Source organism: Corvus cornix, chromosome Z, assembly GCF_000738735.6.
Source record: "Corvus cornix cornix isolate S_Up_H32 chromosome Z, ASM73873v5, whole genome shotgun sequence".
Lineage (NCBI taxonomy): Eukaryota > Metazoa > Chordata > Aves > Passeriformes > Corvidae > Corvus > Corvus cornix.
Genome location: NC_046357.1, coordinates 34,591,246 through 34,617,188, shown reverse-complemented (window position 1 = coordinate 34,617,188; position 25,943 = coordinate 34,591,246). Strand labels below are relative to the sequence as shown.

The following is a 25,943-nucleotide window of genomic DNA, read 5'->3' as shown; positions in this document are numbered from 1 at the left end:
TTCCAAAATTTCTTAAAGTCCTAGAACCTAGGTCTCAAATCTGTTCTATTACACAGGAGAATTAAAATAAGTAAAGGATTTCACGGGTTTGTGAAACAAACTGGGAACTGGGAAACAGTTCCTCTGAATTAGTACATTCTTCACTTATGAATTCAACTCTGCCGAGAGTCCAAACATGAGTAAATGCATGGTTCTGTAAGCACCTTAACACACTGGAAGTCTACTCTGGCTAACTTTAGCTTACCTCTCTTATTCAAATATAGTCACAAGTTTAACATAGGTGTACAGACTGCTGTACTAAATAACTGTTCTGCTAAATCCTTACAACAAACTGATTTCAACATTTCAAGTAAGGAGACTGAGAACAAAAGCCATAAAGCCAGACTACGAAATCCTCAGAAGGACATACTGTCTTACTCAGTTGAAATTAATGTTTCTGCTCCTTAGAATCAGATTTCAGTACCATATGAACTAACATATTTTGCTGTCACCAAAGACACTTCCGATGTTTCATAAACAAAATTTTAAAGAAAAAAGAATGGACGTACAAGCTCCTCCATTTACTACACCTGTTAGAGCAATCCAAACGTTCATGACATTAATGCACTTTTCTACAGATATCCTCTGTACAAAATCTATGGGAACCCCTCTATTTACTACTATTTATACACAGTTACATTGCACTGTGAGTGAAAAACTTGAAAGAAAACAGGAAGAGGAACATGAACTTTGTTTTTCTATGAGAACAATGAGAAGATAACTTCCTCTTTCAGTCTGAGATAAACCAACACCCTGAGTGCATTGTGTTCTGCCAATCCACCATAAAAGACAGCAAGACAGCAAGTCAGTCCTAAAGACATCATGTTCTTACAACTAAAAGCAATGCTTTACATTTGTTACAGGACATAAAGATAAGTAATTTCTGAGTGTTATAAATTATCTTAGTCATAAGTTACAGCAAGAGCTTTGCAGTCTCTCAGTACAATAGTTATCAAAGAAAAGACTTTACATTAGTTATCCTAGAAACTCTTGCAAGCTTTTTTTGTGGCCACAATCCAGCATAATCACAGCGTGAATGCAGTGGTGTAAGTAAGCTATAAGCTGTCCTGAGTATCTTGAGGATCATAGAATGTTAAAAGAGTTGATGAAAAAAGGTCCAGTAAATAAAACCAACCTGATGAAAATTAGCTCTTAGGCCACATTTTAAGACAAAATCCCAGTGTTTAAGTGCTTCATTTTCTATCTCAATGGTATCATCATGGTTGCATTAATTTGCCTCTGACATAAATCATTTAACATTAGGAAGCAGACAATAAAAACCTAGCTCTATTCTCAGACAGATCCTTATCAAGATTACAATAGCTACAAGTGGTACCTATTCAAATGAGAGGAATTTAAATTTCTGAGAAACATTCCATTTGTTTCAAGATGCTGCCACTTAGCAGTAAAACTTGAACTGAGCCCAAGAAAGAACCCCTACAGTGAAAAAAAGGGTTTAAAATTAACTACATTCTCAGTGTTTTGTATGTTGTTATGGAGAATGCAGGTGAGACAAGTTAAAATATGAGAACACACAGAATATTTAGGTCAGAGGTTTAAAAAAAATCTTACCTTAACACCTTGAATAAGACCATTCATTAAGAATGTATGATGGGGAAATGTTTCATGTAAGACCTGATGGGGGGGGGGGGGAAAAAGCATTATTTTCATCAGAAGAGACAGGAGAAAGTTGATTCCCAGTTTAAATTTGATTTGTAAAACAGGATAGCTCTATGAGGACTTGTTAAGAAAAAGTATCCCATCCCAAAATAAAAACTAAAAGAAGAGAAAAAAAAAACCAAAACCCAAACCCCTGGAACAAGCAGAACAAAAAAGTATCTTCTACCTCTTTTCTGTCTTCACAAGAAAATGGAAACAAGATTTAAGATCAATTTATTGGCATAAATTCCTCTGCTGGCAAAGACTGTAATGCAGAGATAGTCTGGGACACTTTGCTCAAAAAGAGGATCAATGTAAGCAAAAACCATCTCCATGTGGTACAAGTTACAAAATTTTTACGCAGATAATTCCTTCAAAAGGTTGACTCAAACATCGTTGATATTTAGGAGTGAAAATGAGATTCAGCTAACTTGCACTGATGAGGAAAAAACAGTGCTACATTCACAATGGAACAAATAGCAGCTATTAAATAGCCATACAGTTAGAAACACCTCCAATTAACAAGCAGATGCTTAAAAATACCAGCAAGAATTCTGAGTGTTTAAATACAGCTACGAATTCATGTAAGGTGCTTTACCAGCAGTCTTAATTCAAGGGCAAGAATGTTAATCTACGCTAAACAGATTTACCATAAATATGCAAGAGAGTTAAGGGGCCTCAGAGGCGCTACCAGGTTGACTAAAAAAAGTTATTGTGATGTTCAAAGCACATATGCACAAAAATTTACATTCAAACAAAATTCACATTAATTTGCTCCTGATATTTATAAATAAGTGCCACCAACTACAAAAATTACTTACACGTATACTGAGAAAGTGTCACTGAAAAGTACCAGCATTATTTTTCTAGGAAGACTGGGATTCTCAAATCATAGGTTTAATAAAAGTGGTGGTTCTCATATTAATTATTGGGCAGATAATTCTCCTTATTTACATCACTTTTCCCTTCTGGTATCGTATTTTGGTTAGATATTTGGAACAAATTTTCACCTATTAGAACAGTAATCTTATGATACTAATTAAGGAAAAAAAAAGTCAGTATTCAAATTACAGATCTAAAGCAGGTGTCTTCTAAGTTAAAGGAAAAAAAATAAACCAAAACAAACAAAAATAGGAAACTCAGAGAGTCAAATCTAATTACCTGTCAACTGTTTTCTAGTATTTTTTCCTGAAAGACAACCACTTAAGTTCAAGTTTTCGAGATTAACCTGTTACTTTATAGACAAGAGAAATGCAAGTTGACAGAATGGTAGAGGGAACTGCTATACTCAAGTTCTACCAATAGATACATATTGCAAAAAAATATGTATTGAAGACAGAACATGTCATTAAGTAATTAATATTGCTTATGGTAATTTTCTAACATTGGCATAAAAGTCCATAAATAAAAGTAATGTCCATAAGCTTTGGGCAGTCTTTGACCAGAACAGCCTTTGTGTGCTTTATAAACACCTTAAATCTTTTCTTCTGCAAGTATAGTGTCATGTAACAAACAGTACAGCTTTGCTGACATATGTCAAAAGAAGTGAAAAAGCAATTTAAAGAATGAACTTTAAATAATCTCAGCTCTTAAAAATACACACGATGTATTTTCATAGTATACAACATTTTCGTTAGATTGAAAGTTGACAATGACCTGCAGAATCATGAAAAAACCACAAGAATTGAGTAACCACAAGCTTTGACCAACAGGCCAGCCATTTCCATTTCTGCCCTTCCTACATGACAAACCTGCTTGAGCAGAAGTGGGCAGCTGGCACTTCAAAGGCTGACCTTTGCTCAGAAGAAATCTCTACATGACTTCTAATACTGCTGCCTGATAACCAGGCCAATGTAAGCTACCACAAACACATCATAAGACAGAAAGGTGCAAAGTATCAAACCAGACTTGAAATTATATATACCCAACAGCAGACTTTCAGTGCATGCAAAGCTGATTACAAATAAAGATGAACACCCTCAACCATGCACCTATTCCAACTGGAGTATACTACTGGAGAACTATTGAAGAACCCACCTAATATACAGTATTATTAAAATGGGTGGGGGTTTGCAGATCTGTAAGAATTATAATTTGCACATTTATCCTTTTAAAAGAGAAGTGTCGAACTTGGGCCAGTTGAAATTGAGCACTTTGGTTAAGGAAAAAAGCAAAGAAAAAGAAAATATAAGAAAGACCACACAGTAAGCTTCCCCGTATTTTGACACCAGGAAGACAAGATGTCAGGACAGTCATTTTGTGAGACACCTGCTTTATGGAAATGTGTTAACTCTTTATGTGAACTTTTTTATTACTAAGTTATGTTAAGAAGTTCAGTGACTGTCTTTGGAAAGGTTAGACAAACACATTCCAAGAGTTATGTACATTATTTTATTTGTAGTTTGGAGAAGGAAAGAAATTAACTCTTTCGATCCCACAAAACTTTGCCTGCCATGTATTCAAAGTGGTCTCAGATACCAGCTGATGAAAACCTGGACTAATAGACCTCTTGCAACTGCTCATAGGCAGGCCCTACTAAAATAAATGAGATCCATGTCTTCAAACATATCCTATTACCAAGCACTCAAATTTTCTGTTCATCTGGAAAATAACCAGAGCAGATTAAATACTTACGAAATCAATTTCTTACATGAATGCCTTTACATTTTACTGTAAATTATATGCTGGCAGAACAGTCAGCCCACAGAAGTATACACAGTTAACAAAGGGTTGCATAGTTTATTCACTTGTTACAACAGGAAGATGAGTTGAACTACGAAGACTTTAAAAAGCCAGAATTTGCAGAGATACTTGTGATCAATAGACTAAACTGGTGTCACTCTAAAAGGCAAATAAGAGTTAAAGACTAGTACAGAAGAGTTAATTTATTTTTCCTCATCTTATAGTCTTTCAGCAGTCCAGATCTCAGGTGTTAAGGCTTCTGGAATTCAGATAATGAGACACACACTAATGTAAAGCAAATTAAATCCCAAATCCCTAGGAATTAGCAAATTAACATTTGTCACTATCACCAAGATTAACAGTTGATGAATGATACTTACTGTTAGCATTGGAGTTGTCAAGAGCCCCCAGGCAAAGAATTCTAGAAATATGACCACCACGGCATGGTATACACTTGGCCGACCGATACCCTGTTGCTAAGAAACAAAAACATATGCAGTGGTTGTACCCACCCGGGTCGTTACATAAGCAAGTATCTCTTGCAAACATGTTTTGAGCATAACCAGTTTGCATGACCTATTAACCAAGCCCTTGGGAACAACAATAAGCCAAACAAGCAAGGAGAAACTGTTCTGTATTACAAAACAATTAAAGACCTCTAGGGAACTTGAAAAAGTTTATTCCCTTGAACACTTGCTGACTGAAAACAATTATTTACCCTATTCCTGACACTGCGCTGTACTGCTCTCACCTCCAACATGCCTTTAGGCTTCCTCCCCCCTCGAGCATTATTCACAACCCTTCCACAACAGGGTGACAAATGCTTCCTGCTTCCTCTGATGCCATGATGATTTTTTGCCTTTTCTCTTATACCCTTTTTATATACCTTTTCATAGCTTTTTGTATTCTCAGTGGTTTTTAGCCTACATTCTTAGATTTACTTTGTTAAGCTAAGAGACTGAACATCTTAGAAGCCCCAGACACCAAGGTTCTCTCCAGAACACATTCTGTAAACCAAGATAGAACCATCCAGGGGAAGGTTCCTTGGGGAGGAGGGGGCTCACTCGAGCCTCTCATTGGGGAATCTTTGATAGATATGCTAATTAGTAAGACCTATAATGTTATACCCTATCTATTGTGGGTGTGCACTGCAGTGTGCTTTTCAGTGCATTCCACCTGGACGTGGTGCACCTAAAGATCCTTAAAATAAATACTGAGGTAAAACTCCTTTTTCCCTTCTAACCATGCTTGATTCTTGATTCAAGACCAGGAAAAGGCATCACTTCCACAAGTGACAACAAGACAGATCCACTTTATTAAGTCACAGCATTGTTTCAACAAAACTATGACAATGTCCATAATCAGAAGAGCAACAATTTTTGTATTTGAAAATGCCAAAATATGAGAAAATAAGGATCTGCTTATGTCATCTGTACAACTGTTTTCTGTTGATTGCTGACCAACTGATTCTATGCTTGTGTCTGCAAACACAGACTACAGACTGAGGAACTATTCTACTGGTCAACAAGTAATTCCAAAAAGAATTAGCAAACTATCAAAGTACTCATGACTCTGTGAAACTGCTGCCACTGAAGATCAAAGGACTTGATCCCAGATGAGATTAATGAAATCTTTTTATTTAGATGAAATGGACAGAACCCTTGGGAAAGGCATATTTAACCAGAACTGCTGCTTGCTTGCTTGCTTTCTTCCCAGAGGAGATTTAAGCAGAGGTGCTGAACAATCTAGTGGCCTTCGGTACAGTGACAGCAATGGCTGATAGGGGGAGACTGACAGGTGTCATTTACATAGACTTCTGTAAAGCCTTCAACGCAGTTCCACATGACAACCTCATCTCCAAAGAGGAGACACATGGATTTGAAGTGTGAGCTATTTGGCAGATAAGGAACTGGCTGGATGAATGCAGCCAGAGAGTTGTGGTCAATGGCTCTGTGTCCAGGTAGAGGCTGGTGACGAGTGATGTCCCCGAGGACTCTACTCTGGGATCAGTGGTCTTCAGTATCTTCACTGATGACACAGACAGTGGGACAGAGGGCAGCCTCAGCAAGACTGCAAATGGCACAAAGCTGTGCGGCACACTTGACACAACAGGAGGACAGGATGCCATCCAGAGAGAGCTGGACAAACTTGAGAAGTGGGCCCATAAGAACCTCATGAAGTCTTAACAGGTCTGGGTGCAAGGTGCTGCACCTGGGTCAGAGCAACCCCAGACATGAGCACAGACCGAGAGAAGAACTATAGAGCAGCCCTGAGGAGGACTTGGGGGTTCTTGTGGATGAAAAGTTGAACATAAGCCAGCAATGTGCACTCACAGAGCCTAGAAGGCCAACTGCATCCTGGGCTCATTAAAAGCGTGGCCAGCAAGTGAAAGGAGGGGATTTTTGACTCTCTACTCTGCCCCCATGAGACCACACCTGTAATACTGGGTCCAGCTCTGGAGCCATCAGCATGGAAAGGACATGGACCTGTTACAGTGGATCCGGATGAGGCCACAAAGCTATCAGAAGGCTGGAGCATCTCTCCTATGAAGACAGGCTGGGAGCGCTGGGGCTGTTCAGCCTCCAAGAAGAGAAGAGAAAGCACCAGGGAGACCTCACTGTGGCCTCTCACTGCTTGAAGGGGTCTTTTTAAAAAAGAGTGACTTTTAAAAAAAGGAGAGTGACTTTTTACACAGGCAGAATGCGATAGGAGAAGGGGAATGGTTATAAATGAAAAGAGGAGAGACTTAGATTAGATATTGGGAAGAAATTCTTTACTCAACAAGTAGTGAGGCACTGCAACAAGTTGCCCAGAGAAGTTGTGGATGTCTCATACCTGGAAGTGTTAAAGGCTAGACGGATGTGGCCCAGAGCAACTTATATAGTGTGTGGAATCTTTTCCACTGGTGCAGGGGGTTGGAATTAGATGATCTTCAAGGTTCCTTCCAATCAAAAGCATTCCATGATTTTTTCACTTCTAACTACCCCTTGGCATAGTAGCTGTTTTACATAGTTTCTGTGTTCTAAAATTACCCTTTGCCTTTCCCACAACAACTGTTCTGCAAAAGACTGTTTTTCAGTGTTTCCAGCCAATCCAAAGCCATTACACTTCAACAGAAGAGTGCAATTTAATAATGCAGAATTCAGTTGAAAGGACATTATCCAGTGATAAATATCAACCTGACTCATTTCAGGAATTGGAGAGCAGGGGAAGTGTGAAACTCAGGTTCTCCCACTGAACCCAAAAAAGTCAAAACAATCTATGATGAACACAGAACACAGACACCTATGGTGTTTCTCCCCGGCCCAAAAATTTTCATCCAAATGGTAGAAATCACATTTTGAAAATGCTTGTATTACAAGACTCATTTAAGCTTACTGTCTATAGTAAAAACTTTGACGAAATTCCTATTGTTTAAATATTAAATGCATAAATCTCTAAGAATTTTTAGGTCTGTCAGTTTATCAAAACCTGTAGCAACAGTGTATTCTAGTTACTAAGATTCAATTTATTTTCTACATTGCAGCTTGCTTCAAAGCACGCAGATTTGAAGAAAACAATTCTCTTTCTTCTGGGAAACAATATAATATCACAGATCAAAGACTATCTCTGGAAGGCTGATAATTTTCAAGCATTAACATTTCTCCATAGGTTATCATGCAATTTTTAATTTCTAAATAGTAAAGATTGCAAAGGCTAGAGGGGTTAAAAAAAAAATCCTCCTCATATAAGAAGTCTGTAAGTATTTCTATATAAGCTAACAGGATAACAATTTTATGAATTTTTTTTGCCAATCCATATGCCACTTAACACCAATTACAATGAAGTCTGAAGACCCCTTCCAAAGCAGTTTCCTCTGAAAAAAGGAAATTTTACAGTAGAGTAGGTAAGGGATGCCCCAGACCTTCTCCTGCCTCTATTTTACTTCCCTCACACCTTTTTATCACTAAGCAAGTTGCTGCACCATACATATCTGGTCTGCATTTAGCAAACATTTCTAATGCTACTAAAAATGAAGTTTTGGAGTGTTTGAGGTTTTTTAATAATGTTTCTATGACATACAAATTTGACCTGAGATTTATATGGTTTAGCAGAAAGATAATACATACTCAAAGACATGCATGAAGATTAAAACAGCCTGCATATCATTTCTAGCAGTATCATGCAGCTTACAGTTAGCTGCACTGACCTACTAAAAAAACCAGAAAACACCATAGTCTTTTTGATTCAAGCCATGACCTGGAAAAGTAAAATTCAAATCTTGAAAGGAACATGTACCTGTTAAAACTAAGACAAGCATTATAGGTCAAATATACTAGCACTACCAATCTATGATCCACATAGACTGCAGTTGATGATCTTCAGTTTTCTTGACAGCATACTAAATGCCTAGATTAATTAAAAAACCACAGGTGCAAAAAACTGCATTGGAAAACTGAGATCATGAAACCAGGAAAATTCACTATCAAATGGACTGATGCAGACAGTTACTTCCGAATGTTCATCTTTTCTCTAGTTCCCAAATACTCTCTCACAGAAGCTTTCGATTTTTAATCAAGGATCAACTTATTTTTTAAGGAAAGAAAATAGTTTATGGTCTACAGACTAAAAGAAGCAGTAAAAACTCCTTACTTCGTTCAAAATCAGTTTTCTAAAAACACCTCACACTTGCCTTTACCATGAAGGTATCAGAAGTACTGGGTGTGGCTCATTGCCACATTGAGAAAACACCCTGCAACAAAACTCCACGCAATTTACATAAAGAACTTTGAGTAGGCAAAAACGGTTAAAAACTTTTAAACACAAGACGTTCAGGCTTCTTGAATAAACAATATCAGAATAACCTACTGAATTCCTTATGATTAAAAAGATTTTAAAAGGATTTCAGAAATAGAACAGATATGGTCAACATACAAGTTGCTTGCATCGTTCACTGCCCTCGAAATTGGAAGTGTTGTAAGTAAGTGCCCTCAGGAAAGCCTTAAAATTGTTATGGGCTTATTTTCTATTCACATGGATCATTTTCACGGGACAGACCTGTGTGTGGGTTAAGAAACTACATATGAACACTGCAACTGCCTTCAAATGCAGCTGTTTGTCAAGGTTTTATACTTGCACAATCATTACTGAGCAAAACATTACTTAATCTCAAATGCTTAACAATACGAGTTTGAGGCCACCCGTGTAAAATCTTAAGTCCTAGAAGTTCTAACAAAACATCTGTTATTTCTTCAGTTTTACACTTTTGCTCCTTCAATGCCTCTTTTCACTACCCAATTCCAAAACAACATTTTTTCTTCTGTCTTTCCTCGAGTCAGAATAAACCCAAAAGTTAATTTGAAGGAAACTGGGAGGACTACAGGGAAGCAGTACAATTTCTTTTTCAAAGCAGAACAGCTGTTGAGTATTAATAAGTCCATGAAAGAATGCCAAAATGATAAACCCAGCTGGTAATAATTGCTCATAGAAAAGGATGGGGGGAAATGCAATATAGCATTAGTAAGAATACCTTAACTTAGACATCTTTCTGAAGAACAGCTAGTACAATTCACCCTAAAATACTCCACAGCAAGATGCCATCTTATAGCCAGTCCCAGGTCTACAGAGCAAAGCTAGAACTGGCACTATTTAGTTATTATTTATAGGTAACTGTTTATCTGTTAACTCAAAACTATAATGTAATAATTAAAATTGTTTGAATGCCTGCAAAAGCACCTCAACATCAATTTCAAGCATGCCTAACTATTTATTTCTCTGAAGAAATATGCTTATTTGAGAACAAAATCACTTCCCACTGTTCAAATCCTGAAGTCCTCTGGAGACTTCAGGACCTTTTTAAATTTTTCATAATTTGATGAGGGCCACACAATCCTGCTAGGCATATTAAGCAGAAGATTCAATTGGATAAATACAGCAGGCTTTTTTTCCTCCCATAAGGGTGAAGCAGCCGAGCTGGACATGAAGGGTTTGTTTCAATATCCAACTGGAAAAACCTTAAGCAACCTGCTCAGGCATCACAGCTGACACTGTCTTGAAGAGGAAGGTACTTCCCTAAAGTACCTTTCCAGTCACATAATCCTATTACCTCTCAGGCAGAAAACAACCAAACTCAAACTGAAGTTCTGAACTGACAAACCGTAGGAGCTTGCCTTTGTCCCTCTACACCATCCTCTGGGAAATTCTTTCCCACCAGGCAGTAGGGTCTCTCAGGAGAGCATACTAGTTGCTTGTTCTATTTGCAATACAGACATACCTTTGCAAAGAGCACCCACTGCCCTACAATATGTAAACCAACATTAAAATGCATTAGTGTGAGTTGTATTACCTTTTTTTTTTTTTAAGTGTCTACAGAAACATTTTCCCCTATAAAAATCAACTGGTTCAAATACTCATTTTTTGTAGTACCACCTGTACTGCAGTACACGATGTCAACTCTGATATTTTCAAGAAAACAAAGAACTAAACTCACAGAATCAGTAAAAGACTTCAATAAACATGCTTTCATGTATGAATCATTCAGATCTCAAAGTTCATGACAAATTATAAAATTCATTTCCTTTACATATTTACCCCCACTACTATTTTGTTAGTTTCCCCCAAAATACAACCATTTCAAATGCAAACTTTTCCTGGTATGACCCCACTACAGGACTATTTAATCACTTTAGCTTATTCATGCACTAATATTATGCCATCAATCCATCTCACTACATGATGGATTCCCTTTCTTCCACACATATTACCCAGGTAGCTCTCTAGGCATATTGCATGTTTATCTCTTTCTAGTAACTATTCTCTTTAATTTTCAAACAGAAGTACTTTGGATCCACCTTAATTCCAACTGTTCACCACAAATGCTCTATTTGTTGGAACTGGCAAGAACTCAGTGCAAAAATACGTAGAACACAAGAGAAAGTGCTTTCCAATCCAGTACAGCATTTTAGGTATGCCTTGTAAGCTGCAATATAAATCATAATTAATTCAGATTATACACTGTCCAAACTTGTAGTTCAGTTGCAAATAAACACCTTAAGCAGATCTGTATCTGGACTGGAAGATCATGCATATTTTCTCAACAGAAAGCTGCGGTAAATCATATTGCACATGTCTCGAGTATCAGAACCACAATTCATTCAAAATGGAAGAGCCTGTGAAGATTTTGCGAAGAGAAACTGTGCATTAAAAAGTTCCTGGAGTTCTCAAAAGAAAATGTATAGATAATGTAGGTCACATTAATAAGTCTTCTGATAATTCAGTAAGCATACTCAAAGATGCTCACCAAAGGCTCTTAAAGCCAGCAAACTCTTCACAGGACTTGAAAAGAAAAAAAAAAGTAAACAAACACAAAAAAACAACCCACTCAAAAACGCCCCAAACATACATACACAAAAACCCCAGGACAATTTACAAAAATAAACCCACTGCAATCTGTTCATACAGCATAGCAAAGTTACCAGATGACACCTACTGCTCTGTCCTAGCACCTATTGTTCAACACATTCAGAAGTGAGCTGTAAAAAAGGAGGAAAGTGAAGTGATGAAGTTCACCGATGACAAAATGCAATTCACTCTGGAAGAGTTATAGTGCAATGGTAAAGAACAACAAAAGTTCATGGAATCAGCAGAACAAATTAAATGGCAGATTGAAATTTGTGTATATTAATTTAAGCAATGCAAACAAGAAAAACAATTTTAATTCTACATATAGGGTGATTACATCATAGGAATGTGATCCTGGAAAAAAAGAGTTCAATGAAAGAAATTAGTCTAGCATTCAGCAGAGGTTTACTGAAGTGTGTATCTTTACTAAAGATACAGCCTGTTAGGAAAAAGATTATCACTATACTACTGCAAGTGATATGCCTGCCTTGCTAACTCTCTGCTTCTGGTGTTCTGACCATTTTTAATAGGTCTACATGAAGATCCTGCTCTTATCCCATGACTGTTTTGTTCAGAAGCTTTAATCAATATGCATTGTTGAGTAGTCTATTATACAGAAGCACAAGAGGCCCACAGAAAGAAGAAGAACACTACCAAAGGTATGGAGGATTGCTGAAGCAGCTTCCTCCAAACTGTGATCAAAATATCTGTAGAAAGATACCAATGGGATTCATTGAATTGGGAGTGACATGAAGGATGTTAAGAAAAAATTGCCACTACCTCCTTATTCTAAAATACAAGAAGAAAGCGGCACTTCATGAAATTTATTCTTGAGGTCTAAAATGTCTTGCCATATTGTATTTCCTTCCGGGGGAGAACACATTCCTGTTTAATTTTAGACTGGACAAGTTTAGAAGCAGAAATCTTCTAAGTCACATAAAACACGAAGACCATTTCTGGTTCAGTCTTCACAGCTGAGGCCACTGAGGTACGAAGACCAGCTAAGTAAACAATTGCCATACACCCTGCCACATTCTGAAAGCTCTGCTTCAGACAGTACTGCACTGTCTAATTAAACTACTTCTTACAGAAATAACATATAGCCAGCATATTACACTAGAGCAAGCTGGAAGCCAAGTTATCTGTTTAAGTTTTCTTTGTAAAATGTAGAAAGGTGTACAAGACTGAGAAATTCCTCTAAAAAGCACTGGCTGCTCAGTTAATACACATGCTTCTCCATGGGGCAGACAGTTACTCAAACTCCTTGTCCAGTAGGCTAGGTTTGAATCTTCGGAACTAATTATATAGCCATGACTTGATAATTTAAGTTTTTATTGCTCTAACCTACAGTACTTCTCTTGGAAGGCAACACTATTCATATCTGGAATAACCTGGAGCACCAGTAACAGTAGACTTGCAACAGCAGAAGTGCCCTTTCAGCATAAATATACACTGGAGTTACTTGTTTTTAAACAGAGTAACTAAACATTCCTGGTAACAGTGCACACTTAGCGTCAATTTAACAGGATGGGAAGATTCAAAATGCCATTGGCAATCTTGGGAAGGCAATATTGTTCATCTCTAATTATTCGGATTTAACAAGAAAAATACCCCGTGTGGGAGAAAACAATGCTCCACCAAGTACTGAATACCCAAACTGACAAATGAACAATGTGTTTACTACTAGCAATACAATTTAAATTCTACAAGCAAGAAATTTAAGAAACCAGCTTATTGAATTGAGAGCTGTTTGAGTAAAGTCTCATAACATTACATCATGCTGCCTTAGTTTAACTGTGCTGGATTTTTTATGAAGTATAAAAGAAAAATGTGAACACTAAGGGCAAGAACATGTAATTCTTTGGGTACACAGAGTTGTGCTTCACTGTGTAAAATAGTTTAAATAATAAAGGCTGGCAAAGTTCCGAGATGTACAGTTCAGAATGCTTACATTATCTTGGGCTTCACAACAGCTGAGGCATTTTACAGTGTCCAAGAACATGAAACTAACATCTGATTAATTCTCAAAGAGGTACACAGGTGTGACTTTTCTTTTCATACCCTATTTAGGCTTTCTCCCATAAGAGCACTTTATTTAGACAGTATGACAGTGTATTTTGCTGAAAAGATTCCTTAGTGTTGACATTATTTTACCCCCAATAGGTTGCACAGAAATGAAGTATGTGGCACAAATATTCTGAATGCCATGCTAAATTTTATTCTACCAGTATTTGTAATTCAGATGTAACAAGACTGCACAACAGGCTAACAAAATGTCCCATGGCATCATTTACTTCAATTTCTGAGGCTCAGTGAAGTCATGGTAATACAGCCAAAAAAAATTATTTAATTCCACTGGAATTTACTTAAAACATATCGTTCTTATTAATTTTGAGGCAGTAGCTCAATTCATAAGAAGTCATTTGTTCAACATTTGTATTTCAGCTCTTCAATTCAGTGAAGCCAGTGCATTCAACAAGGTGAAGACAGTTACAGCTACATCAAAAAACAGAAGCTTCTTACACCCAAGCTGGAGGGGTAAGAGGAGAAAGTCTTGCACAACCTGACAGACTTGGTCATACTCTTCCACTTTGTCCTACTGATCTGATGTGAAGAAAGAGTAAAAATAAAAATGAAAAATTAAGACATTCTTCACAGACCAAAGAAGCAGCTCACAAAAGTTTCACTTTTCTTCAGCAGCAGTCCAAGCAGCAAGCTTCCCCTTCCAAATGCCAGGGAGGCACTCCTCCTGATACCAAACATATCTCTGCAACTACATCTAAAGCCATTATCCGGCTTTAGATGTAGTTTATTGTGAATAAGCTCTTTCAATAAAGTCTTATATTTTATTGTGAATAAGCTCTTTCAATAAAGTCTAGGCAGAGAGAGTTGTAGTAATATGATAGCCACATGAGAATCACAGGGACGTGCAGGAATTGCTATTACAAAACAGACTGCTCAGTCAGGAACAGATGCAGACCCTAACATGATATAACAGCACTACTGCTGTATCAGTGTACAGAAGATAAAGCTAGAGCCCTTCTCTCTTGAGATGCTTTAGAGGAACACAAAGTCCTCGGAGGGCACAACTAGGAGGGAAGGGACAAAAAATACACTCAGAAAACCAAACCTCAGATCATTTTATAAAATTAAGAATGTATGTCATTTTGAAGCTAAATTTTCGAACTTATAGAAGAGCATATATTAAGTACTCAAAAGCATTTTTCTAACACTTAATCCAACATTACCAAACATTCCATCCATTAATAAAAAACCAGGCAGTTATGGATTTAATTTCCATTTGAGCTTTACTTTTCAAAGCTAGAGAAAGAAGGCAGTTCTTTGATTTTTTTTTTCAATTTCCCTATCTGCACCTTCCATTTCCTAGCCTCTGTTCATACATTAAAAAATTCAGCTGTTTTTCTTCTGTATAGTGAGATCAATCCTCTGTTTGTTTCACCAGATCATCTGAGCTGATAAAACTGAAAGCTTATGTTTCTTGGCTAAAACATTCACTTTTCAAGACTCTTCTTGGAGATATTTTTGTAGTCAGACTTCAGACTGGGTTACTGCATCTTACACAAACTAGACTCTTTATTGGGAGGTGCTGTACATAAACCTGGAACAGGAATTCTACCATACAGCACACATCAGATGCATGTCTTGAGGAGTCCAACCTGCTTTTTGAAAGACATAACCATTTCTTAAAGACAACTGAAACACTCAAACACAGAAGTTATGCATACAAGAAGTGTGAAGCAGCCATTTTTGAATTAACTTACATAAAATAAATTACTTGACTAATGAATTCCATAGAACAACAATTTTTCTACATCTTCTCTGTGTTAATCATCTACTAGAAGTCCCTTAAAATCTTCATCAAGTACAAGTAAGGTAGAAACAATGTAGGTGCATCAGATGTTTTCAAGATGATTTTTTTTTTTTACATTCTTCAGCTCTAGCCATGGTATCACATTAATGCTACACTAATAATGCTCAGCTAAAAATACTTCTTCACATTCACATAAAACAGCACGCTCTGTCGTCTCTGATAGCAGAGATACTTATCTGTGGGAGGACAGGTAACACACGAAGGAGATGCCGGCTCCCTGACAAACTTAGCATTGTTTTATAACTTTTGGCATATTCAGTGTTTTCAGCATACCCAACTTTGTGAGTAAACTAATACTAAATTATTTAAGTACACATGAACATTAACAATACCCCACGAAAAGTTATTAATAGCTTGTAATTCAGACTGCAAAAAAAATTTATGAGATTTCAACTTGCCAGAAGAGATTCGGCATGGTAAGGCATTTCCTTGTTTTGCACCTGGACCCCTGCAAAAACTGTCAGTGCCGGGATCATCTTTTTATTACTTTATGTCTTGCCCTGAGTTCTTCTACTCCATCGTGACCTCTGGGCTAACTCCAACAAAAAAGCATGGGTTATATATCGCCTCAGCCAGTATCATCCTGCCCGAAACAAGTTACCTGTCTCCACCTACTGCAGAAAGCTCAAGGGGTGTGGTTTTAATGCACCTTTGTGAGCACACTGACGTACTGAGGGAAAGGCTTAAGCCTTTTCGGAAAGTAATTACGCACCCGCTACCACATTTACAAACGAAACTTGGCAGCGAGTGCACGGATTACTCCCTTCCAGCTCCATTTTTTGCACAAAAAGATCTCAGTGCTTAGTATGAAGAGACGAAACAGGCAGCACAGCAACTTAAGAAAACTGCGGATCATAACCCCGTGGGTTCGGTTCAACAAGGAGCACCTCCAAGAGCTCCTAGGGAAAACTTAAGTTTTACCTTCCTGGCACCTTGGATTCATGTATTTTAAAAGAAAACTTATTTACAGCCACCTGCTCACAGGTGCGATTACTCCGGTTCCTCCGCCCGGGACAAACTCGTAACGAACGTACCGAGGCTGTCAGAGACGGGCAGGGCAGGGCCTGCCCGAAGAACCCGCCGCACCCCAACTTCCATTAGGCATCCAGGGGCAGGACGCTCCGGGAAGCCTCTCGAGGGGCAGCTGAGGGTGAGCCGGCCCCTCACGAGCAAGCCGGCTGCTCATCCCCACGGGCCGCCCAGCCCAGCCCGCAACGCACGGCTGCCCTCAGAGCCCGCACGATCTGCACGCAGCCGCCGTCGCCACCTCCGCGGAGCCCCCGCTCCCACCCTGCACTCACCGCGTTGCAGCCGCCCGCCGTCAGGCCGACCCCTCTTTACCAGCATGATGCAGCCGCCCCACCTGGCGGCACCGCCGCCGCCCTCCCACGACGGCGACGGAGGCGGCGGCTCCTCTTCCTCTTTTGCCGCCCGGGCCCGGGCTGGCGGCGGCTCTGGCTCCGGCTCGGGGCTCATGTCGCTCCGACCATGGCCCCTCCCGGAGCGGCCGGGCCGGGCCGGGGGAGGCTGCCGCGGCCGCCTACGCCGAGCTCACGTGACCGCGCGGCCCCGCCCCCCTCGCGCCAAACCGTCCCCGCCCCTGAGGCGGGTTCGAACGGAGGCGCGCGCGGCTGTCAGTTTTCCTCCGGGAATCACTGGCTCCCTGAGGTTGGAAGGGGCTTCTGAGCTCATCGAGTCCAACCTACGACCGAACACCACCTTGTCAACTAGATCATGGCGCTAAGCACCACATACAATCTCTCCTTAAACACTTTCAGGGACAGTGACTCTACCCCCTTCCTGGGCAGCCCATTCCAATGTCTAGTCACCCCTTCTGTGAAGATATTCTTCCTCATGTCCAATCTAAACCTTTCCCGGCAGAGTTTAAGATTGTGTCGTCCTGTCCTATCACTGGTTGCCTGGGAAAGAGGCTGGCCCCCACCTGGCTATACCTCCTTTCTGGCAGCTGTAGAGACGGATAAGGTCAGCCCTGAGCCTCGTTTTCTCCAGGCTAAGCAACCCCAGCTTGCTCGACCATTACTTACAGGACTTGTGCTCCAGACACTTTACCAGCTCTGTTGCACTTCTCTGGACATGCTCCAGCACCTCAGTGTCCTTGAACTGATGGGCTCAGAACTGGACACAGGATTCGAGGTGTGACCTTACCAGTGCTGAGTACAGGGGACAGTCATTGCCCAGGTCCTGCTGGACACACTATTGCTGATCCACAAGGTGAATCTCTTCCAAACTACCGTTCTGTGTCGCTCAGCTAAACCTTTCTGAAGCCCTTGGTCCTCTGTCGCCGGGCGGATGTAATGGCAAGCTCAGTTTTCTCTCACTGAAGTACTGCAAGACCAGCTGGTTGTTGTTAGCAGTGTCCCAGGTTCATCACTAGAAGCAGAACTGGTTACCTCCCCAGTGCACCAGGTGCGCACAGAGTGCTTTGAGGCAGCATGGTGCTTACAGTAAAGATTGTAGCTACTGACAGACACTGTAACATCCATACAGCTGACCAGTTGCCCATCCGGAATAAGCTTTTCACCAGAGAGCTCAAAACGTCCCCTCACGGCCAGCAACAAGAAGCTTTCATATCCTGCAGAAGGACAGGCAGTAACACATCCTTCCATCTGGATATGCTACTGGAGTCAAGCTGCTGCTTTTCCTGGTTCCTCAACTGTTCTCTGCTAAGTACCAAGCTGGTTACAGGATCAGAACTTTTCAGTTTGCTAGAACAGTAAAGGTTACTTTAAAATGCTGTTTGCTGTAGTCTATACACCTCCTAAATATGGTGCATTGTGAAATTTACCTTTTATGGTTCGTTATGCAGTAATTTAACAAACATTCTTTTTTATCGAAGTAGTGTGCACTGACTTAAAAGCTTTTCTTTATATGAACTTCTTTTAAAGCTCTATTTTATTTAAAGAAATCACTATTTCAGGAGGAACGCTGGTTACTATGAACTAAATGGATACACCAAGTTTTCTTTCTTATTTTATAGGGATTAGTAAATAAATACATATTCTTTACATTTCCTTGGCAGCCCAAGCCAGTTGTGTGTAGAATTTCATGCTTACTTTCCACCTTTTTTTTTTTGTTCTGGTCTCCTAGAAGCTCTTACAAAATGTTTCATTTCTTCAAAAATAGTCATCATGAAATACAGTAATGTTTTTGCTCTTTTCAAGACTTAATGTTTTTTCTACTGACTTGAAAGCCAAGGGACTTTATCCTGTACAGTTTTCAGTGTTGGGTTTTGTTGCTATCTTTTTTTTTATTAACAGGCTTCCAAATAATGAGAATTTTAAAAATTCAAACAGATTCCTCAGTCAGAAAGGTATGAATTTATAAGCTTGGTGTATCAGCCAAAAACCTGTTCACCACATGAGGTTAATGTAAAATGTATTGCTTTAATTCATCATTGTATTTTGAAAATTTCACCATTAAATTACTTACATATATCACTGAAATTTTTAATCCACTTCATATACAAGCAAATATCAAATGGTCAGCTGTAATGGCTATTGACTTGGGCTTAATAGACCACTACTTTATGTCATTATGTCCTTGTTGCATACAGAATTTAAAGTTAGAACAGTTTTGTTCACATGCTGAGCTACATGTATAAACCTTATTAGGAACTGGTTATCCAAATAAGTGAAAACAAAGTGAAGGAATGAATACTCAATTTATGAAGAGATGTTACTAGTACAGTTCCTCTCAGTTCTGTGCTCTATGCTTTTTAAAATATTCTAAGCAATATTTCTAAGCTATCTGGAGGGGTCATTAGTAATGAAGATATAGAGTTTATTAGAGAATACTATTCAGCTTGATCAAAACTATAAAGAGTTGTAAAAATACAATGAACTTGAGTGACTGTTGGAATGTCAGCTGAAAGTGTTGGTAAATGAAGATAGGACATCTGGGGGAAAAGAATTGTAATTAGTGATTGGGTTTGTAGATCTCTAAGTTAGCTATTTCTCCGTTAAAAAGATACTAGAAACTCTTATAGTTTTCTGAGATAATTCTTACACCTGGCAGTAGCTAATTACCTGCTTAGAGATAATAAAAATATCCTCTGAAATTTAAAACTGTACTTTATCTCAGCTTAGGTACCTGCAAGTTTTTTGTATTTTAATTCATTTTTTGTAGTTAATAGAGTTAAATTGCCTGTTTTATTGAAGAAAAAGTATAAAATATTGACAAAATATTCATGGTAAAAATATGAACCAGATCTAATCTTTTTTTTTTTTTGCATAGTTTAGAGAGGTTTTTTTAAGTGTGAACCATCTGCAACACTGTTTGAACAAAATATTTCTAAGAAGCAGAACAAAGTCCAGGATTAACAAAATTCACAATTGAAGGTGAATCATATGTTGATATCAATAAACCGTGGCCAAGAGTATCCCAAGGGGGATGCCCTTGGAACAGCTGGATGCCTGAGGTGCTGTCCCTACATCCACCCCTGCCATGCCTCCCTGTGCTGCTCTCTCAGATGGACACTGCTGCTGTTCAGAGCAGTCATCTCCAGGCTCTGGGCATGGCGCTGGCAGCCAGGCACTGCTGCTCCCATGGACCACAGGCACCAACAAATGCCCTACACACAGCCCCAAGTGACCTCCTGAACGTCAGGAGCGTTCCTGCTGTCATGGCAGGGTGTTAATGCCAGAAGGCTGGATGGCACTGAGGGGTCTTCCCAGGGAGTGGTAGAGATGGCTCATGGCCAGTGTTCGTGTGCGTGATGCTGCTGGCCTGACCTGGATGCTGCTCTCTGGGACAGCCAGGCCAGGCCTGCCCTTGCTCGGGCAACGCTCGACTCTTGGATATGGCTGGGTCATCCTTGGCGTCCCTGTGACCACCCAGGGCAGGGATGTGCTCTGAGGGTTGCTGATTGCTTCTCTGTGGGAGAATGAACTAAACTGAACTGAAGCCACTGGATAATGACTCAAAACATTCCCCGTTTGTGGAGACCAGGGAGCTTTGTTGAAGCCTGGCTTGAAGATGGAGGAATTGAGCTTTTGAGTGTGTAATGGCTAACCTCTGATGTGATAAGACAGAGTGACTGATAGGCTATGAGTGAGATAGGACATAATCCTGTGGAGACAGGATGATGCCTCTTGTCCTGCTAGGTTGTCCTCCCTTGCACAAACCACCATCTGCCCCATCTCTCCACACACATGCCTTCCTCTCCCCTCTCCCACCACCCCCACCACCATCTCCCCAAGTACACATTCACATGTGTCCTGAGGGTCATATGGCTGATGGGTCATAATGGGCCATAACTGACTCAGCTGCCCTGATGTGGTGGGCACCTGTGTTGTCTTGGACACCTGTGTCGTCTTGGGTAGCTGTGTTTTCTCAGAAGGTGTCAAGGGCACCCAAAGTGTCCAATGATCCACAAAATGACATCATCCAGTGTGAAGCTCCCTCCCTCAGGGGAGATACCTGGGCACCTGGGCATTCCCACCTGAACCTGACTATAAACCAAACAGATTTTGTGTTCTGCAGATTTTCCTGGGGATTTTTCCCCACCACTTCTTTGGTACTTTCCCCACCACCCAACAGATCAGTTCTGCAACCACAACTTTGACCAAGATTGCTCAGCAACCAAGTCTTGGTGCAGGGCCTATCGGTGGTGAGAGCTTCACACTGTTGTGCTTTCTCTTCTTTTTTTGTTCTTCACACTCTTGTATTTTCTCTTTCTTTTCGCTTTTGCATTTCCTTGGGTGATGTTGTTGCATTTTCATATTGCAATGCTTTCTTGTTATATTACTAGGGATAATACCAAGAAAAACTGCTACAGACCTGTTTTCCTTTGCAACCAAATTGTTCTATAATAAACCCTACATGTGTATATTTACAAACACCAATCATTCACTGTCGTTTCATCAGTGTCGTAATCCACCCCAAAGGATCTATTAACCAGAACTCGGGCTGACCTTGCCTTCTGCAGCACTTCTGACTCTCTCCTGATGCTGCTGTGCCCTCATCATCTTCATGTTGAAACAGGTCTCGGCCACTGTGGTCTTTCAACACATCTCAGGACACCTGGCTTTTGCTGTAGTCTTCCCACCTCTCCAAGGGCGCTGGACATTGTTGGTCCTCTTCACACATCTCATGGGACAGCTCTTTGTCAATATTGCATTCCCAGTCCTCTTCCTCGGCCAAGGTCTCTGGCTCACTAGAGACATGGGCTTCAACATGCTCCAGCACCTTCTGCATGCTTGGGATGGCCTCTGTCCCCTCCAGGCCTGTCTGCTCTGGCTGCCTAAGGTCGAGAAATGTGTTCACCTGGCAGATGGGAAAGGAGAGAGGGAGGAATTATTGAAGAGTTCTTCATGTTCTTTACACTGAGGCTGGCAGAGCACTTGGAACAGGCTGCCCTGGTCATAGAGTCTCCCTCTCCGGAGACATTCTAAATACACTTGGACACATTCCTCTGTAACCTTCTCTAGGTGACCCTGCCTTTGCAGGGCGGTTGGACTAGATGACCTCCAGATGTCATTTCCAGCTATTCTGTGACTCTGACATTTTGTTGCCTTTCCCTGGTCTTAAAATTAAGAACTAAACATGGTTTAAGGGAAAAGGGGTTTTTACCTTGGTATTTAAGGATCCTTAAGGTGCACCACTTCGTCCAGGTGGAATGCTCCGAAATGCACACCAAAAGGTACACACACAATAGATCACGTATACAGTTTATAGACCTTGCAAATTAGCGTATCTATCAAAGATTCCCCAGTGAGAAGCTTAAATGAATAGTGTGGTATCCTCCCATCCCAAGGAATTCCCCCCTGGATGGCTTATCTTAGTTTACAGGATGTGTTCTAGAGAAGACCTTGGTTTCTCAGGATAGTGTGGGACTTTCTGGCGCAGACTGCGAGGCCTCCTGCGAGGATGTTTGGTCTCCTGGCTTAACGGAATATTAGGACTATGCTAAATTTTCAGGCTTAAGGAATTACAGGTATGCATGCTAAAAGCCCTGAGGATACATAAAAGCTATATAAAAGGGTATAAAAAGCTATATTAAAGAAAAGGCAAAAAATCATCATGGCATGAATTTGTACAGTTTGTCTAGCTCCCACCAGCAAAAGTCTGCTGGGGACCTGGCCATGGTGGCTGCTGGGACAGGAGATGATGGGACTGCAGCCATGTGGCACCACAGCTGGCTCCAGGAAGTGGAAGGCTCGTTCCCCTTTCCCATGCCATCCCATCTTTTCCTCGGCACTCACCTGCCTGGATCTGTAATTGAGCTGCCAAGACCATGGCAGGGAGGCAAGCTGGTCCTCAACCTCCTGCTGCAGGACCTCCTTCTCCAGACTGTCCAGCTGCTCCTCTCCCACCTCTGCAGAACTTTCATCTGCAGGCTTGGCAGTGTTCTGCGAGGCTGGAAGCTCGTGTTCTCCAAAAGGACCTCCATTGCTGTCTTTGGCATCCTCTGCCACAGACCTCACAGGGGCACCCAGGTAAGATGCTGTCTCCTGAAGGAACTGCTCCCCCTAGAGTGGGTATCCCAGGCCTCTGTGTTCCTTCAATATCCTCACAGCCAGGTCAAGGCCCTACGGTATCACAGTGATCTCCAGGCTTTACAAAGCCCTGGCAGCTGACCCCAGCAGCCACTCCCAGTGCAGGTGTTCCATGGCACTAAACCCTAGACACGGTGTCTGATAACAGTTGCCATGGCACCCAATTCATCAAAATCACCAAAGTTCCATATTTGTCATTTTCACAGTATAGGAGATCATGCCATCTTGAATAGGAAATCATGCTACCAGCTACTTTTAGAAGTGCAAAGGTTCAAGATGAACAGGATGACCTTTTGCACTGTGCAACTTGGCTGCTGGGAAACTTGACTGCTGCTATCTTACTTTATGGAGGGGCTTTACCAACATTATTTGGAGCACCTTATAAAAATATTGAAGTTTTTGTAATGAAAACCTGCATTCTTACATGTATTAACCATGAAGAACATTCATTTTAGGCAGTGAATGGTTTTGGTTTCAGAAATAATCTAACAAGTATGTAGACACAAGTGAGCAGACAACAAATAGAAATCTACAGGCCTTGTACTCTTTGAAGGAGGACAGGAAAACTGATTTACCTGTGATTAATGGAAATTGGAGCCCATGCAAAAGAAACCTTTTTCTCTCAAAGATTTTCATGCTTGTTTGAGACGCACAGTACAACTGTGGTTGTAGCCAAGTTGACGAAGCTGCATATGGCCTGTCTCTGAGCATGTCCAATTCCTATGGCATTCAGTGGGAACTATGTGCCTGGGTAGGCAGACATAAAGTTGCACTGTGATTGGATTCACTGCAATTGTTTTCGTGAGGGTAAGAGGAGATTCAGCTCAAATATTCTCAACTTGAAAGTAGTGATTTTTGGAGGTGGAAATTGGTAACTGTCATCTAGAGCACAATGCTTTATATGTAAAAAGAAGTATGATTTTTTATTACTTCAATTACCTGTTTTAAAAATTTTGTTGGTGTTATGTCGTGTATAACATTCATTGAAGAATTTGCAGAGGTTTAATACATGTATTTGGACATGTGTTGCCACACATCTTCCCTCTTATTTTAATACAGAAAAGAGACAGAAATCTCCCTTTTCCTTCCAATTCAGTTTTTACATTTACACAGGAAACTGCTTCCAATAGTTAAGTCTTCTGGTTTCAGAGACCTTATGCTGTTACACAGAGATCAAAATAAAGTTGCTGCCTTCAACCTGTGAACTGTCCTAGCAGAGAGAGAGAGAATAAAACAAGGGCAGCACAAGCACCAGGTCAGATTGACCTGTCTGCTGGTGATAAGGACAGTAGAACAGCATTTTACTCACCTGACAAGAATAGCAGAACAACCTTTACTTTTATCAAGTACCACAGGACACAACTGCACAGCTTTGGAGAAATAAATAAAGGATGTAACTTAGGGAAACAGGAGTCATGAAAAATGCTAGCAGGATGCCAGCTTAGCTCTGTAAGGCTGACAACGTAGGAGTTATGTGAAACAATGATATTGTGCTTAAAAGCAGGGGGTCAAGGAACAGCTGCCTAAAATGGATACTGGACATTGAAGACAGATCCCAGAGAATCATATAAGGATTTCCAATAATGAGTGTGACTTTGTCATATAAAGTCAAGGAAGTGGGGATAACTAATGAATATGTAATGCGTGTATGATAAAATCTCTGCTCATCCTACACTTGTGGCACTCAAATGGCGGAAGGATCCCCCAAGTGACCAGCACACTGTAATAAAGAATTCCTGCTTTCTAATACTCAAAACTGTGTTAGAAATTTTCTTTCTGGCTGATTTCAGTATCACTGGGAAACTCCTTGTGTGCGAGTGAGGTGATGGTGCTATGGCAGCTGGCGAGCTGTGCTGCTTTAGAGTTGCTGATTCACCCAGCTGCCCCTCCCATCCCATCCCATCCCATCCCATCCCATCCCATCCCATCCCATCCCATCCCATCCCAGGAGGCTGTGCATGGCTCTTACCGCCATTTGGGGCATCCTGTGTAAGAAGAGCTTATAGCCAGCAAGGGCACGGCCAGTGAACTCTTGCAGGCTGGAAGTTGAAATGTCCGTGTGTGTGGTTTGCTCTTGGGTTGGATTTTTCAGGTACAGTTTTTTGGGTTTTTTTAAATATTGCGGAATAGTTAAAAATATACAGATTCACAGTGGTCTTACTGGGAACCTAAGAACTGCACGGATTCACCGAGAGGAAATTATGTTTTACCAAATCTGATAGCCTTCGATGATGACATGGCAGATGGATTGACAAGGGGAGAGCAGTGGATGTAGTCTGCCTTGACTTCAGCAGAGCTTTTGACAGTGTCTCCTGTAACATCCTCTTAGGTAAGATCAGAAAATGTGTGTTAGACGAATGGACAATGAGGTGGATCAAGAACTGGCTGAATGGCAGAGCTCAGAGGGTCGTGATCAGTGGAGTACAATGCAGTTGGAGGCCTGCAGTCAGTGGTTTTCTGTTGCAGTGGCTAAGTCCACTTTGCACCCCTCAAGTTGCCTTAAAAGTGGTCTCTCCTTGAAACACTGTGCTAGAAAGTTCTCCCTTTGTCTAGATTCTGCTGGTCACTGGCCCTCTCCCCCTCCCATCCCTTTTCCCATTGGCCTCTGTTATGTCACTCAGCCTTGTCTCTGCCCCCTAGCCCTCAGACTATTGGTTTTGGATGTTCTGCCCGCCTTTGGGAGTTTTCGGGATAAAACGGGTGCGGGCTTTCAGTAGTTGTTCTTTTTCTTGACTCTGTTCCCTTCGGGGTGTTGCCATTAAACGCCTCGGAAT

General features: G+C 40.6%; 1 protein-coding gene across 1 annotated transcript in view; it reads right to left on the bottom strand.

Moving 5' to 3' along the window:
• Window positions 1–17,189, bottom strand: part of MFSD14B (major facilitator superfamily domain containing 14B) — a 30,617-nt gene extending 13,428 nt beyond the window's left edge. Inside the window, exons 1-3 of the mRNA XM_039566807.1 lie at window positions 16,954–17,189; window positions 4,761–4,856; window positions 1,612–1,674 (exon numbers count right to left, since the gene is read on the bottom strand). Coding sequence (XP_039422741.1) covers window positions 1,612–1,674; window positions 4,761–4,769 — 72 coding nt within the window. The 5' untranslated portion in view covers window positions 4,770–4,856; window positions 16,954–17,189. The remainder of the gene's footprint in view (window positions 1–1,611; window positions 1,675–4,760; window positions 4,857–16,953) is intronic.
• Window positions 17,190–25,943: the final 8,754 nt, after the last annotated feature.